General features: G+C 52.7%; 3 protein-coding genes across 4 annotated transcripts; 2 read left to right on the plus strand and 1 right to left on the minus strand.

Moving 5' to 3' along the window:
• The first annotated feature begins 1,452 nt into the window (after positions 1 to 1,452).
• IL2RG (interleukin 2 receptor subunit gamma) lies at positions 1,453 to 5,085 on the plus strand. The gene is made up of 8 exons (XM_007470110.1): positions 1,453 to 1,622; positions 1,817 to 1,970; positions 2,182 to 2,369; positions 2,574 to 2,713; positions 3,103 to 3,265; positions 3,824 to 3,938; positions 4,186 to 4,255; positions 4,597 to 5,085. Exons 1-8 carry the CDS (start codon positions 1,484 to 1,486, stop codon positions 4,771 to 4,773), a joined length of 1,146 nt encoding a protein of 381 aa, XP_007470172.1. The 5' UTR covers positions 1,453 to 1,483; the 3' UTR covers positions 4,774 to 5,085.
• Positions 5,086 to 5,476: 391 nt separating this feature from the next.
• Positions 5,477 to 7,564, plus strand: CUNHXorf65 (chromosome unknown CXorf65 homolog). Its single transcript, XM_007470111.1, has 6 exons — positions 5,477 to 5,683; positions 5,803 to 5,889; positions 6,092 to 6,226; positions 6,557 to 6,625; positions 7,084 to 7,190; positions 7,436 to 7,564. Exons 1-6 carry the CDS (start codon positions 5,659 to 5,661, stop codon positions 7,532 to 7,534), a joined length of 522 nt encoding a protein of 173 aa, XP_007470173.1. The 5' UTR covers positions 5,477 to 5,658; the 3' UTR covers positions 7,535 to 7,564.
• A 427-nt stretch (positions 7,565 to 7,991) lies between these two features.
• Positions 7,992 to 15,174, minus strand: FOXO4 (forkhead box O4). Of its 2 annotated transcripts, XM_007470113.1 has the most exons (4): positions 14,510 to 15,065; positions 14,216 to 14,332; positions 9,748 to 10,813; positions 7,992 to 9,425 (listed from the first exon to the last, which is right to left on the minus strand). In XM_007470113.1, the coding sequence occupies exons 1-4, from the start codon at positions 14,678 to 14,680 to the stop codon at positions 9,418 to 9,420; spliced, it is 1,362 nt and encodes a 453-aa protein (XP_007470175.1). In that variant the 5' UTR covers positions 14,681 to 15,065; the 3' UTR covers positions 7,992 to 9,417. The 2 variants fall into 2 exon arrangements, with proteins under 2 accessions (XP_007470175.1, XP_007470174.1); XM_007470112.1 differs by having other exon boundaries at positions 14,216 to 15,174.
• Between the last annotated feature and the right edge of the window lie 6 nt (positions 15,175 to 15,180).

Genomic DNA, 15,180 nt, shown 5'->3' on the forward strand with positions numbered 1-15,180 from the left:
GCCGCACGGCTCGCACGATCTTAGTTCCCCAGTTCCCCCACCAGGGATGGAACCCGTGCCTCCTGCAGTGGAAGCGCGGAGCCCTAACCACTGGACCGCCAGGGAATTCCCTGTTGTATTTTTTTAGATTTCACATATAAGTGATATCATACTTTTCTTGACTCTTGATATTCTTTCTATGGTGGTATTGCCTTTTAGAGAAAAGATAGAGTGCTGTAATAAAAGTAACAAATAACAATAAATAAAAAATAATAAAACTAGCACATAACAAATAAAAGTAACAATAACACAATGCTATTGAATCACAATGGAAAGACAAATTAATTCTGACTGGGGAGAGGAAGACATATTGGAGGAGGTAACATTTGCGCTAACCCTGAGGAATTTAAACCCACCGAAAATTAGGGTGGGTTAGAACATAAGCACAGTGCCTGGCACATATTAAAGGCTCAATAAATGTTTACTAAATAAACTATTTATGTAAATAGTGTCTCCAATCAGCTCTGCGTTTGGGGAAAGATACATCTGGCAACAGAATGAAGAGTGGATTAGAGAACAGGGGGCCTTTAGAAAGGGAGGCCAGTTAGTGGGTTCTAGTACTAATCGTGACTAGAGGGAATGAAAGGCTGATTTAGCACCGTGGCCGTGGTCATGGAAAGGAGGACACGACTGGGAGAAACACAACAGAAATAGAGCTGATAGGATTCTCAGGGTGAGAGAAACGGAGGAATTGAAGATGACTTTGAGGCTTGAAGTCTGGGTGACTGAGAGGGTGATGATACCATTAACTGAGATACGGAACACAGGAAGAGAAGCAGATTCAGGGGAAGATGAGGAGTTTGAAGGCAGTATTGTTGTTCCTTCATTTCCAGAATCTACTTCTAAGTCAGACCTCCTCACCAGTCACAATGGGGACCCAGCTCTCGCAACAGCTAAGGGTGGCTATTCTGGTTTGGATAAGGTCAGAGGAAAGATAACTATAGATGTGCCCACGGGAGCCAAGACTGCAATTTCCATCCAGCCAAGATAGTAGAGCTTTGATAGCGGTTTCAGGGTGACTGAGCCAAGGAAGGAGCATAACATAGGATGGAGAGAGGTTCAGACCCTCCACTATATGGGATAAAATAATTTAGATGAGAAGGTGGCCGGGAACGGTGGTGGTGATGAGCAGGTCCTTCCCAGGATCTAGGTAGTCTGAGGCTTCTTGGGTCTGTGACAATATTGGATACCCAGCTTTAGTCTCTACTTAACACCACATTACAGTGGTGGTGTTACTTCTACAGATTAGATTAACACCTAATCTCCCAGAGGATTTAGCCTGTGTCATAGCACACATTCACCACACCCTCTGTAAAGCCCTGGCTTCTAAGGTTCTTTCCACCGGAAGTTATGACAGAAGGAAATGTGTGGGTGGGGAGGGGTAGTGGGTAAGGGGCCCAGGTTCCTGACACAGTCTGCACCCAGGGAACGAAGAGTAAGCGCCATGTTGAAGCCACCATTGCCACTCAGATCCCTCTTATTCCTGCAGCTGCCTCTGCTGGGGGTGGGGCTGAACCCAAAGGTCCTCACGCCCAATGGGAATGAAGACATCACAGCTGGTGAGAAACCTGGGACTGGAGGAGGTTGGTGAGAAGGAAATCTGTGGGAAGGGGTCCTACTGAATTCTGGAACCTGCCACTGGACATTAGAAGGATGCGGGCAGAGTTTTAAGAGTACCATGGGGAGGGCAAGGGCAAGGGTTCCCTGCCTCACGCTGCTTCTTCTGACCATCGTGTCTTCTCTTCCCCTCCCCCACTTCATTTTCTCCCCAATCTAGACTTCTTCCTGACCTCTACACCCCCTGGGACCCTCAGTGTTTCCACTCTGCCCCTCCCAAAGGTTCAGTGTTTTGTGTTCAATGTCGAGTACATGAATTGCACCTGGAACAGCAGCTCTGAGCCCCAGCGCACCAACCTGACTCTGCATTATGGGTATGAGAAGGGGAGAGGGAATCGCACGGGGGAGGAAGAGGAGGTGGGCTAGATGTGAGAGACTGCGTGGGGACCAAGAGTATCCCAGGCTCCCCACTATTTTCTCGTGGGGTGAGTCATAAGTCAGTTCAGAGGAGCTGAGGCTGGGCTGCGGAAATCCGGAGTACCCAAGTTTACCTCACTGTGCTTCTTCCTTGAAATCTTTCTCTAGGTACAAGAACTTTAATGATGATGATAAACTCCAAGAGTGTGGCCACTATCTATTCTCTGAAGGGATCACTTCTGGCTGTTGGTTTGGAAAAAAGGAGATCCATCTCTACCAAACATTTGTTGTCCAGCTCCAGGACCCATGGGAACACAGGAGGCAGCCCGAACAGTTGCTAAAGCTGCAGGATCTGGGTAATTTGGAAAGGAGGGTCTAAGGATATTGTGGGGTATTGAGGAAAGGGGTATATAAACTAGTGTTCTTTCACCATAAGGGTACTTGGGCAGAAAAGAGGTGAGGAATAGAATGGGGAAGGGAGGAGGGCTCAGGCGCACTACCTTCAGGATCCTGACTTGTCTAGGCCAGGGGAATGACCACACACGCACACATATCTCCAGTGATCCCCTGGGCTCCGGAGAATCTGACACTTCGCAGCCTGAGTGAATTCCAGCTAGAACTGAGCTGGAGCAACAGACACTTGGACCACTGTTTGGAGCACCTGGTGCAGTACCGGAGTGACCGGGACCACAGCTGGACTGTGAGTGAGTGGGGATAGCAGCTCTGGCTGAGCAAGTGGGGATGAAGGATTCAATTAGCCAATAGGAAGGTCTGATCCCCAGCTCCTGTTCTGTGCCTCCCAGTTCCCCTGCCCACCTTCCACCCTCCTCTGACTCCTTTCCCTCTCATCACCAGTGAGTTTTCCTCAAGGTTTCCCTACCCATGCTCTTCCCAAAGCCAGAAAGGCAAGTAAACAAAAGCAAGCCTTTAAGGAGGCATTAAATTCTAGGCAGTGAAGGGAGCAGTGTGGCTTGAGTAGTCAAGAGAGGAGGGAGAAACTGGGAAGAACCAGAAGATGACCTGGGGTGGGGGTGGGGGGCAGCAGTTTCCATTCTCCCTTCTTTTATAGACACCCTCTTTCTCCTCAAGGAACAAGCCGTGGATCACAGACATAGCTTCTCTCTGCCTAGCGTGGATGCACAGAAATTCTACACGTTCCGTGTTCGAAGCCGCTATAACCCACTCTGTGGAAGCGCTCAGCATTGGAGTGACTGGAGCTGCCCCATTCACTGGGGCAGCAATACTTCAAAGGGTAAAATGGGCCTAATGCATCACCCCGACCCATGAGCCCAGGAACCTTTCTAGCACCACTGTCTTTTGCCCTACCTCCCTACCCCTAAGCCCCCAAACTTGGTGGCTCATCTCCCCTCACTGTTCAACTCCAACCCCCAGGAAACAGGATTTTTCTGTGTAGGGTTGGATCAGTGTGTTGTTACAGTAGTGGGGTGGATTGGAAGGAGGCTGAGGGGGTCCTCAAAGGGGATACAGAATGTATAAAATTTCCCTGCAGCATTCCCGGAAAGCCTGCATGGTAAAGATGGCTTTGGAATCAGGCAAATCTAGGGTTTAAACCTGCCTCTGCCACTTCCTACCTCTTTGACTTTGGGCACATCAATCACCTCTTTGATTCTGTTTCCTCATCTGTAAAATGGAGATAATAATTGCTCCCTGCCCCGCTCAGGAGTTATGAGGATTAAGTATACAGATAGCGTCTGGCACAGTGTCTGGCACCAAGTTGGGGCTCTAAATGTTGGCACGTAGTAGGGGCGCTACAAATGTTCGGTCTCTTTTCCTTTCCTCTTTTCCATAGAGAATCCTGAGAATCCTGAGACTCCTTCGTTGTTTGCATGGAAAGCTGTGCTGATCCCCCTTGGCTCCATGGCATTTATCGTGAGCCTCATCTGTTTGTACTGCTGGCTGGAACGGTGAGAATTTGGAATCCCAGAAAAATGAGGTGGGGGCTGGGAATAGGGGAAGAGGGTTACTACCAGGTCTCCAGGAGTAGAGGGCGGGACAGTAAGGAATGAGGGATCACCCAAGTGGGCATGGTGATGGAAGGAAGATGCAGGCGCAGACAACACAGAATCACTTCATTCCATGTGCGAGAACTACGAGAAGGGTAATAAAAGAGCGTAACCGATGTGTTCCTGCTCCCTCTTTCTCCCCACTCAGGACGATGCCCCGAATTCCTACCCTCAAGAACCTAGAGGATCTGGTTACTGAATACCACGGGAACTTTTCGGTGAGAACATTGTCATAGGCAGACTGCAGTCTGTCAATGGCCAACTGCCTGCCAGCTAGACAGACAGAGTATGGGGGGCAGAGGGGAGGGGAGGGAGGCCTGCACTGACAGGATGTGGCCGACCAGTTGGGGGATAGGCTAGATGCAGAGAGACACCCAGAAGAACTGATCCTAGATTGGTTGAGGCAGATGGAAACAGTGGTATTGAGGGCCCAGGAGTGTGTGTGTCCCTTCTGTAATCACAGTGGTTGCAGATCTTGGGAGAGTTCCCCTGGCACAGAGCCTGGGTCTTTTACTTCCTGCTCCTAATTGAGCCCTGACCTGGAGATATCTGTCTTTAGGCCTGGAGTGGTGTGTCTAAGGGACTGGCAGAAAGTCTGCAGCCAGACTACAGTGAACGGCTCTGCCACGTCAGTGAGATCCCCCCAAAAGGAGGGGAAGGGCCTGGGGGCTCCCCCTGCAGCCAGCATAGCCCCTACTGGGCTCCTCCATGTTACACCCTGAAACCTGAGCCCTGACACCCTGACAGAACCCCAGGGCCCTGCAGCCCTAAATTTTACTAACTTGCCCTCGTCCAACCAACCTGGGTCCAGGGCTCACCTCGCCCCCCTGTGGCTGATTTTGAATTTTGTGCCCCCTATAACTGCCTTCTCATTCAATATCTCCTACTTGAGAATTGCCCCTTGGCCCTGTCCATGTTTCTCATCTCCCCCAGCCCAGCCCTTCCTCCTCACAGCATTGCTTCTGCTGTCCCTTCCTCCCTCCCCCTATCCATCTACCCTTCAACTGTTCCAGAAACGAATGAGAAATAAAAGTTCTGTTGATAATCATCAAGGAAGTCTGCTGTTGGGGGGGGGAGCAAGGGAAACGTGGGGTGCAATGTGGGTGGGAGGCATGGTGCCGAGGGGAGGAAAGAGGCGTGGTGGACTCATGCCGCGGAGGCAGCGGCACCACAGACTCACTCGAAAAGAGTGCTGTTCCAGAAATGGACTTTTCTCTAGGTGTCCTACACTCCTTCTAAGGGCCAGTTTAGAGTTAGATTTACCATGCTGCCCCCATTTTCTTTTGTTGTTGTTGTTGCCCCCATTTTAACAAATCTTTTATAGACCCCACCCAGGTTCTTCTCTCCTTAGCCTTACCTCACCTTCTGTCACACATACCACTTCTGACCTCATAATCCCTCAGCTGCAGCCTCAGTCCCTACCCCTAGGGATGCTGCTTATCCACAACTGCCCATAGCTCTCTCCTGTTTGCCCAGTCTGGACCTCCTCAGCCAATTTAATCCATCTTCCTCTCCAGTCCCCCGACCTTATGGGCCCACTTGGCCCCCCAAGGCCTCTAGAACACCCTCCTTCTGCCATGACTTATTAAGACGCTCTGAAGAGTGAGAAGATCTTCAGAGCATGTTCATCTTTATCAAACATGGAGGTGAGGGGTATCACATAGCTGGAGTCTATGTGTAGGGCTGGGGATGTTGGAGGGCAGTGGAGATCACAGAGGTGGTATAACTGCGGAAGGACCACATGCCCCGTGCCATCTCTTCTCAGATAATCAGCAGTTTCTGGCCAATACTAATTGTTCTGTCCTCCTGTTGCTGGATTATGTCCGTCATAAAGTGGGGTTGCCTAAAACAGGTGAGGAGTGTGGGGAGGAGACTCATGGCCAAGGATCAGAAGTAGCAGGGTCATCTCTAGCCCTCAAGTCCTCCTCCTGGCAAGAAGAGTGCTCCTTGAATCCAGACAGCTTCCTCCAACACGTTCTGAATAGGATCACTGGCCTCTTTTGCTCCCTCTCTCCCTCCTTAGCTGCCCCAATTACCCTGTGGTCTCCCTCCAGACACCATCGATTTGTGTGATGCAATGGGGACAATGCAGTTGTTTTTCCTGAAGAAGACCCTTGGAGACTATGCCAACAAATTCCTTACAGCTCGAAACACCTACTACGTTTGCAGGGTGGAGCATGGGTTAGCAGGTAGCGGCTTGGGAGCATTTCCCAGAGATAGAGCAAGGCCCCAAAGATGGACTGTGGACCTGGTCCTTCAAATAGGGCCCCTAAACCAGATCCAAATTGACCGTCTCTAGTCAGCCTAAGGAAGGGCGCCTCTATGACATTGATTAGGTTAGCACATTCTATGCACCGCTCCCCGCCTCCCCTGACCGGACCTAGGGATGGACCAGAGGGGAGAAAATAAGGTACACCAGCTCAAGATAGTGTTGAGTGTTAGGGTCCTGAAATCTTGGGCTTTGGAAGGGTGGAGGCTGGGTGACAGGGGCTGGGGATCGTGCACTGCCGTGTTCACAGGAACTGTACTTGAGAATGTCTACAAAGCTTTTGTGCCCCTCCTGAAGAACCCAGAACCCAAGCTAATTGGTAAGGAGCATGATGGAGGAAGAAGGCACATGGAGGGTACTGTATAATGGTGGGTGACGGAGAATATAGGGTGGGGCTGGTGTAGTCCATCACGTAGGATCACAAGATCCTAGGAAAAGGGGAATAGGGTCTAGGGCCACTTCAGAAGGGATGTTTAGCTCAAACCAGGTACAGCGTGCCTGTGTCACTCATCCCTCCTCGCTGTTTCTCAGCCATCTCCTCAATATATCTCCCTACCCCCACCACATCGTTCCCATCTTTCCCTTCACCTTTCGCTCTTGGAGTCGTGGTGTCCCGATTGCCACTGAAAAGAGCAAAGCTTGGGCACCTTCAGGTCACTCCTCAGCCTAGCTTTAGGCCCGGTTACTCCAAGTGATCATTTGAATGATGGGAGGGACAGGATGGGAAGGGAAGTTCTCCAGTCCTCAGAGGTGAGGGTGCCTTTTCCTGGTTCCTAGATGCCTTGCATACACAATGTGACCTCCTGCGGAGGGGTCAAATAAAAATGCTTAGAAGACAAGAAGCCAAGAAAGTCGCTCCAATTGAATCGTCAGTGAAATCGTCAGTGAAATCGTCAGTGAAACTCCCAGTAAGCCTTCCCAAACATGGTTTGTCTCAGCAACCTCCTTTCCCCACCAGTCTACCGAAGGCTCCTCCACCCTGGCCCTCTGGGATGAATTTCCTTTCCAAATCCAACATCCATGCCCAAGACCTGCCTCTCACCTCTTTTGTCCTGCCTTCGGCCCTAGTTTGTAGAAAGCTTCCCTGCAGGGGCCTCTTTCTCTACTTACTGACCCTATCCTTTTCCAGTCCAAATCATCAGGACACTCAAATGAAGGGACCACTCGCAGTCGTCCACTCGTTAAGACCAGAGCGAACTTTATCCATAGTAGGGATAAACATCGCTAACAAAATAAAGTGACCAACTGAGAGCAGCAATACTAGGTATGAAATTACTGGCATTTAATGTGAGGTTCCTTTTTGCAAGAAGGACTTCTTCTCCCAATATCTGCACCAAGGCTTAAGTCTGCGCCAGGCATTGTGGAGGCTCTCAGGGTGGGTAGGAGCAGCGAGGGCAAGCACATGGGTGGGGGTGAGGAAAGACAGCGAAGTCTAGCACAATGAGCCTTTGAGGGACAGAGTGGGGGGTGGGGTCTTCTCCAACCAGACTACCTCCCCCTGGGAGGCCTATCACAGCCCGCCTACTCCTGCTGGGGTTAGGTGACGGATGGGCATCTTCCCTCCCCCAGCCACACTCCACCAAGTCCCCGTCTGAAATTCCCCCACCCCCCACCAGTCTGCCTCTGGGCAGTCCCTACCTCCCCCTCCGCTATCCGCGGGGAACAGCAAGGCAGCAGAAACCAGAGCTGGTTATAGGCATTTATTGAATTTATTCATTTATTGATTTGACACACTTCCCCACTCCAATCTAGCACATGATACAATCTGGGTAGGCCAGGCGCTGACACAGGAAATGATGGGAACCCACAGCAGGGGTGGGGGAGGGGACAATGCAAAGGGGACTGGGGGAGGGGCTGCTTTGGGGGCTAGGGTGGAGAAGGAGCCCCAGATGGCCTTTCCTAGCAGGTGCTAGTAAACCTGATCCACATTCCCCTCCATCCCTGCTCATTTCCCAGACCCTCAGCCAAGCTCCCCAGCTCCCCTTTCCCTGTTCCGCCCCTCCCCCTGCCTGCTACTGCACACACTTCCACATAACCCCTGCAGTCAGGCAAGGGGAAGAAGGGCAGGGACAGCTGTCTGGGGCCTTGAACAGGGAGGTCTCTGTGCCTAACTTTACCACCCTAAATCCTTCCCTCCTTCTCTTCTCCCCCCTCCCACCCCCTTCCCAGGCCACAAACTCATTCCTGGCCCTCAATACACTCTCCCACCATAGCACGAACCCACAGGGGGTCACATGAGAGTATGACTGTGCCCCAACACCACACTCCCAGGCACAAGGTGACAGAGTGAGGGGACCTGGCTTAGGGAAACTCCAACCTAGTTCCGTGTAGGCCATGTTTTACACCTGGTCCTCATGGGAGCTCTTCCCCTTGCCCCCTGCTCTCTGCTGACCTGGGGTTCTCTCCCCTACTTCCCCCATGTTTCCTGGAGTAATGTCTGTAGTGTTTGCATCAGGTCACTATGACAAACCCTTCAGAAAGAAAAAAGCATTCTCCCCATCACTAGCACCTTGCCACTGTTAAAAATCTCTATATTTGTGTTTATATTTCTTTAAAAGTTTATAAAAAGCCTTTCTGTTATCTGTAGCCTTCCAAGGGTGATTTGGCCTGGTGAGCCACTCCAGGCTTCAGACCTTGGCCCTTCCAGCTCCCCATTACCACCACCACCCCCCAATCCCACACCACTGGCCCAAGGGGCCACTGCATAAAAATCCCAGGCTCAACCCAGCCTGGACCAGCTCAGATAAGACTCTACAAAAAATCCTGCTCCCAAAGGCAGGGGTAAGGCCACTGGTGACTTCACATTTCCAACAGTACTGCCCGCCCCTGCTACAAAACCTATGGGGTGGGAATGGGGGGGCCCGAGGATGGCTCCTGAGAGGGGGGCCTTACCCCCTAATTGGCACAGTGAGAATAAACCCTCTCCCTTTCCCCCTCCCCTTTCCCTCCCCACCCCCAGCTTTATAATTTCCTCAACACCCAGGTGAGCAGACCCTACCCTAGCTCTAAAGCAGGGTCCCAAATTCCCAGGGAGGGGTCAAGGATAAAGAGTGGATATGGGCACGCCTGGCTCCGTCTCTGAAGCAGGGAATAAAGCTGCCAGCCAATGGCTCAGGGATCTGTGGGAAGAGAAAACAGAGGACAACGTAAGAGGCTCATCTGGGGCATGACAACTTTCCACCATCAAGATCCACACCAAGGAAAACAGAGACGGCCCCTTCCCCACCTCTCCCATGCTACCTTGTAGGGGTGAGCACTGCTGAGGGGCCTGGAGGTCCCATCTGGAAACTATGCCACTCTAACATGACATCGCCCCTCCAATTCCCCGGGGCCTCCAGCTACCCCTTGTTCTATCTCTCCTTTGCTCAATCACAGGACTAGCTGGACACCTAGGAGGAGGTATAGGTTGTGAGATGCTACCGTGATTCGGAGGTGCCGTACCTGGCTCAAAGTTGAAGTCCAGTCCTTCGCCCCCATCCATGAGGTCACTGATGATGTTATCCATGTCACACTCCAGATTCTCCATGTACATATCAAGATCGAGATCCTGAGGCATTCGGTCTTGGCTTGGAGCTTCAGTAGGAGGTGTGAGCACAGGAGCCCCCAGAGGCTTGGGGACAGGAGCACCGGCCATGACTGGAGGCGGTGCTGGTGCTATCATTGGAAGGGTGGGAACCAGACCGCTGGGGCCTGGAGCCTCTAGGGGCTTAGGACACAGGCCACCCCCTGTGCCTAGCTTACTGGAGGAAGGTATGCCCCCCAGCAACAGAAGTGTCGGAGCCTGGGACAGAATGGGATCTACCTGGGTCATGAGGACATCAGCAGGAGGTGGTGGCGTATCAGAGGTGAGCAGGGCCTCCAGGGACTGGGAGCTTGAGAAGCACCCTTCTCCTGCTGACAGGGGCCCCTCTGCTGGGCTGAAGAGGGAGGTGCTGTAGGTGTGTAAAGGGCCTGAAACCCCAGGATGCTGCAAAGAGAAGCCAGAGAGGCTGCTCCGAGACAGCAGGGAATGGGGAGATGTGAGATTGAGCCCATCTAACAGCTCCAGATCTTCTTTTAGGGTGGGAGGGACACCCCCAGCATAGCTGCTGGCCGAGGCTGGCATTTCCTCTTCCGCCAGCACCTCAGGCTCTGGCCTCCTGGGGGAGGGCCGGGTGCTGACAGTGCTAGCATTGGAACTGCTTCGTGGACGGAAGGTGCTCCACACATCAGCTTCCTCGCGGTTTCGAGAGCAAGGGCTGCCTGACCACTTGGCAAAGTGGCCAACAGGGCTCCTCGGAGTGGCACCTTCGGGCGGAGCTGGCAGCACAGCTGGTTTCTTCTTGGGGGCCTTGCTGCGGCCCCGGAGCAGCTTGCTGCTGCTATCCATGGAGGCTGCCCGGCGGCGGGGCGCCTTGCCACTCTTGCCTCCCTCTGGATTCAGCATCCACCAAGAGCTCTTGCCGGTAGCCTCGTTGTGAACCTTGATGAACTTGCTGTGCAGGGACAGGTTGTGGCGGATCGAGTTCTGGAGGGGGCAGAGGCAACAGGAAAGGATGGTCAGCGGCTGGAAGTGCAGTCTAAAAGGATGCTGGGATGCGGTGGGGGCATTCCTGGAGACGCAAAGCTAGTCAAATCCAGGGGGAAAAGAGGCAAAAGTAGGGGTGGGGGGCGGTGGCAGGGGATGAGACCACACACAGTTCCCACCCGAGCAATGAGCTACTCAGAGGGCACCGTGCCCCTCTCCCCGCACCACCCCCTGCCAAGAGCTCACAGCACTCTACCCCTCCCAAGTCTCTGGTGGCTGTCTGGGGCTCGTGGGCGTTGAGAAGACGCACTCCTGGTTCAGCAAGAACTAGGCTCAAGCGGGAAAGAGCGTTCCACACCTCCACCGCTTTCCTTGAGTGCAGGCTTGGGTGGAATTTACAGGACAGTGGCGCAACAGCAGCCCAGGACAGACCCACCCTGTCCTGAGCCGGTCCTCTGAACTGGCTGAGGGGCTGGAACCTCAGCAAGGCTGGTGCTCCACTCTGTACAGGGCATTTGGGCCCCGGCTCTCTATAGGATTGGCAGATTCCTTTTTTCTGATTTCTCCCAATTCCTGGACACACACCCTCAAGTACATTCAGGCCAGGCTTCTTTCTGTGCCTCAAATACACCAGGCCCATCCCTCCCCTCCCTCCCTCCTTGTCCGGGGAAGGATCTCCCCTCTCTAAATTCTACTAGCTCGTCAAGATCAAGCTGAAGTCCTCTCTCTTTTCTAAAGTGGTTGCTTGACTTCTGCAGCCAAATTTCTTGTACAGCATTTTTCATCTGTTCCACGCAAATTTCCCCAAATCTATATTATGCTGTTTATGGTTTCAAGTAATTCGTCTTATCAAGTGTAAACGCCAGGACATGTTGCCCAGGTGGGCAGCCCCCAGCAGTGCCCCCCTCAGAGTGCCAATCTCCCAGTACATAATCAATATTTGTTGCCTGATTGGTGGGTGGCCCTCTGGTGACGGATGGTGAATCTCCCCTTGAGGCTCCGTCAGCTCTTGAGTGCCTTGAGTATTAGAAGCTGTGTTCTTCCTTCCTCCCTCGCAGCTGATTTTCTGCTAGAGATAAGTTTTTTTCTCCAGGGGCCCAGGGAGCTGAGATTGGCAGCTTCTTGAGCCCCCAGAGCAGCTTATTTCTACTGGCTGCTCCAGGCTAGTTACACCATCCTTTTGTGTCCGCCCCACCCCACCCTCCAGGAACCTCCCTTCTCTTTCCTACCTCCTTTTCCCCACTTCTCCTCAGGAATTTGTGCATAGGATCTCCAACCTTAGGGGCATTTGACCTCCCACATGAAGGTCTTTAGTGTTTAGAAACTTGGGAGGAGCCCAGAAGGGCTTGGAGCAACTAGCAGGCTGAGGCTATGGACAGTCAGAAATCACTTCATGTGTTTCAGACTGATGCTCTAGATAAGGAGACCCTTTGCCTGGGGAAAGATGCTTAAGCAGCCTCTTGCTCCAGGGCTCTTTAGAAGTCATTGTCTGTAGTAATGGCATTCCAACTCCTCTGGCTGCGTTAATGTTTTTGGTTCCTTCAAGGAATCACACTTGTCCATCCAGCCTGGGCTCTTAGTAACTGAGAACCACAGTGACTTTTGGCACTGTGATTTCCCCCCCGCCCCGCACCCCCTGCCTTCCCATCCTCTAACTCTGGGTCTACTGAGAATGCTCATTCCTCTCCCTACTACTCAGTACCCACGAGTGCCATTTGTTCATCCCCTCTTCTTTAGGCCTTGGAACTAGTACATTGTACAGCCTCCTACCTGGAGAGGTCGGCTCCCTAGAGGCCTACCGTTCTAACCTGTTGGAAGGGGGGCGACTGCTAATTGCTCCCCCAACCACCTAAATTAAGCCTTCTTGTTCTAGGTGAGTGCCGCCCCCTGGTGGAGTGGTAGTAACCTTGGCACATCACCAGGGAAGCCAGCTCAGTCTTGAGGTCTCCCCCTTGGAGTGGGGTGGGGGTAGGGAGTGGGAGGTGAGGGCCTTGGAGGCCCCAGATTTGGCCTGATTTGGCTTTGCCATCATTCCATGGCAGCATGGATTAGCAGAAAGAGCATATGATTTATAGTTAGACCTGAGTTCAAGTCCTCATTCTATCGATTTTGGCGAGTTTCCTAACCTTTCTGTACCTTAGTTTCCTAATATGTAAAATGTGGATTCTCAGAATTGCTGTGAGGATAAATGAAATTAAAATTTTTAATTACTTTGTAAACTAAAAAACCCCGTACAAGTGTAAATTCTAAGGAGGGACTACACTACCACAGCATAACTAACAACTCATGGTTATTTCTTCTACCCTGGAAAATGAACCTAAGGGAAAAGAAAAACAGCTGTGTAGGCTGGGTCCAAGGAGGGGAGCTCTGTATGAGCTGAGACTGTGGCGTGGCAGTCTATCCAGAAATAGTGCCAAGGGTCTCAGTCAGCTGTCCTGCTTTCTGTTCTGCCCAACCCCTAGGGATACTGCGGATCCGATCCCTTGATCTCTTATACCTAGGAGAAGACCCTCCTCTGCTCACTCAACCCTCTGCATTTACTTGCATGCTGATCTCACCACCTATGGGGTCACAAGGCGTCAATAGGAGTTAAAACTCCCAGATCTTGTGATTAGAGTCCCATATTTCTCAGGACAAGCTTTCAGAGCATCTAGCGAGATCTTTCCTTGCAGTTTCCTCGTGGAAGGCCAAGGGAACTCCCAACCTTGTGCTCTGAAGTCAGAGCCCTATCTATTTTTTCCGTGAATATTCCTCAACAGTAAATGAAAACTTCCCCCCACAACTTGGATAGCCCCTTACTAAGGAGAGTTTCTTGGCATTATATAGGGTAAACTGAGGCAGCCCCCCCTTTTTTTCTTAGTGCATAAGATCTGCTACCTTACCACATGGATATCACTCTTTTTACCTTTCGCCACTTCACTCCATCTTCTTGGGTAGCAGAGTCCTAGAACAGTACTTCTACCCTGAGGTATTGGGAGGCAAGCAGGGAATCCAAGTGATTCCCACAGGAATGGGAGAAAAGGTTTTGGGGTGGGAGGTGGGGGAGGAGGGAAGGCTAGGTTCCTGTGGGGAATCCACACAGTTCCTGCTGTACATAGGATAAAGACTTCTCTGTGGGGATAAGTGTTTGGGGCAGGCCAAGCCAAAGTGCTGGGAGTGTTGAGCAGTGAGCAGAGAATTCAATTTTCTCCAGGGCAAGGACAGTGTCTTATTCATCTGTGATCCTCCAGCATCAAGCACCCAGCGGCATATACTATGTCTTAAGTAAATGTTTGTCTAAATGACGACGGAAGGTGGACCTCTGGGCTAGGGGTGTAAAAGGGGCCCCAGAGTAGAGGTAAGGAGACTGGGGGGACCAGGAGCAGACGGGTATTGGGACGGAGGTAAGGGGGTCATAGTTACCTTCCATCCTGCTGAGCTGTTACTGTCACCCTTGTCCTTGAAGTAGGGCACTGTGCGGACCATCCACTCATAGATCTGGGCGAGTGTCAGTCGCTTCTCGGGGGCGCTTTCAATGGCCTGGCTGATGAGTTCTGCATATGACTGATTTCCCCAGGCATTCCGGCGGGAGCCTCCCTTCCGAGGACCTGTTACGGCCCCCAGGATCCCAGGCTGGGGGCCCCCTGCCGGGTCAGGGAGCCGGGAGGGCAACAGGGTCGGCTGGGAGCGCCCCTCCGAGCGCCCCTCCGTGTGTACCTTCTCTCCCAGACCTGACTCCACCTCGGCCGGCTCGGACGGCTCGGGAGCGAGCTCTGGTCGGGGAAGGGGCCAGGTGCAGGAGCGGGGACGGCTCTGGGGTTCGAAGTCGGGATCGAGGTCTACGAGCGCGGCAGCCTCTCTGGCTGAATTCTCATTCACTGGATCCATACGTGGAGTTGGACCTCCGCCGCTCACCGTTCAGAGGAGCCTGCCACAGTCCCTCGCGATGCCTCCCCCCAGGGGGGAAGCACCGAGGGCCAGGAGGCACATTCCTGCCAGTCCTCAGAAAGTCTCGAACTTCCCCCTCGCCCCTGGACGCTAGCCCCTAAGCTGTCCCTTGCACACAGTTAGTTCTCTGATCCTCTCTTCCACTACAGCCTGCAGCCTCGGAGCTCTTTCCGAGACACCACCTGTAACCTTCGCCTAGCGAAGGCACTTTTCCCCCAACCTCTCACTCAGCTTCCTGCTCTTTTAAACCTGAGGCACCGTATCCCCTCACAAATCGCGCTCCCATCACCGAAGGTCTCTTTAGCCGCAGTTCCCTCCCCCTTTTAAGTTGCTGCCCCCCGGACACTCCTCCCGAATTTCCTCCACCCGGATCACTGCCCTCCCCCACGCCCCGCTCCCCCGCGTCACTCGCCCCTCCCCTGACTCCCCCCCCCCCCCCC

The sequence above is a fragment of the Lipotes vexillifer genome, unplaced genomic scaffold, assembly GCF_000442215.2.
Source record: "Lipotes vexillifer unplaced genomic scaffold, Lipotes_vexillifer_v1.1 scaffold926, whole genome shotgun sequence".
Lineage (NCBI taxonomy): Eukaryota > Metazoa > Chordata > Mammalia > Artiodactyla > Lipotidae > Lipotes > Lipotes vexillifer.

Coding starts and splice junctions, on each gene's coding strand:
- CUNHXorf65 (XM_007470111.1), top strand. CDS start 5,659: ATGTTCATCTTTATCAAACATGGAG. Junction 5,890..6,091: donor AGTGGGGTTGCCTAAAACAG/GTGAGGAGTGTG, acceptor GTCTCCCTCCAG/ACACCATCGATTTGTGTGAT. Junction 6,227..6,556: donor GGTGGAGCATGGGTTAGCAG/GTAGCGGCTTGG, acceptor CCGTGTTCACAG/GAACTGTACTTGAGAATGTC.
- FOXO4 (XM_007470112.1), bottom strand. CDS start 14,680: ATGGATCCAGTGAATGAGAATTCAGCCAGAGAGGCTGCCGCGCTCGTA. Junction 10,814..14,215: donor ACAGCTCAGCAGGATGGAAG/GTAACTATGACC, acceptor TGCCCCCTCCAG/AACTCGATCCGCCACAACCT.
- IL2RG (XM_007470110.1), top strand. CDS start 1,484: ATGTTGAAGCCACCATTGCCACTCAGATCCCTCTTATTCCTGCAGCTG. Junction 1,971..2,181: donor AACCTGACTCTGCATTATGG/GTATGAGAAGGG, acceptor ATCTTTCTCTAG/GTACAAGAACTTTAATGATG. Junction 3,939..4,185: donor TTGTACTGCTGGCTGGAACG/GTGAGAATTTGG, acceptor CTCCCCACTCAG/GACGATGCCCCGAATTCCTA.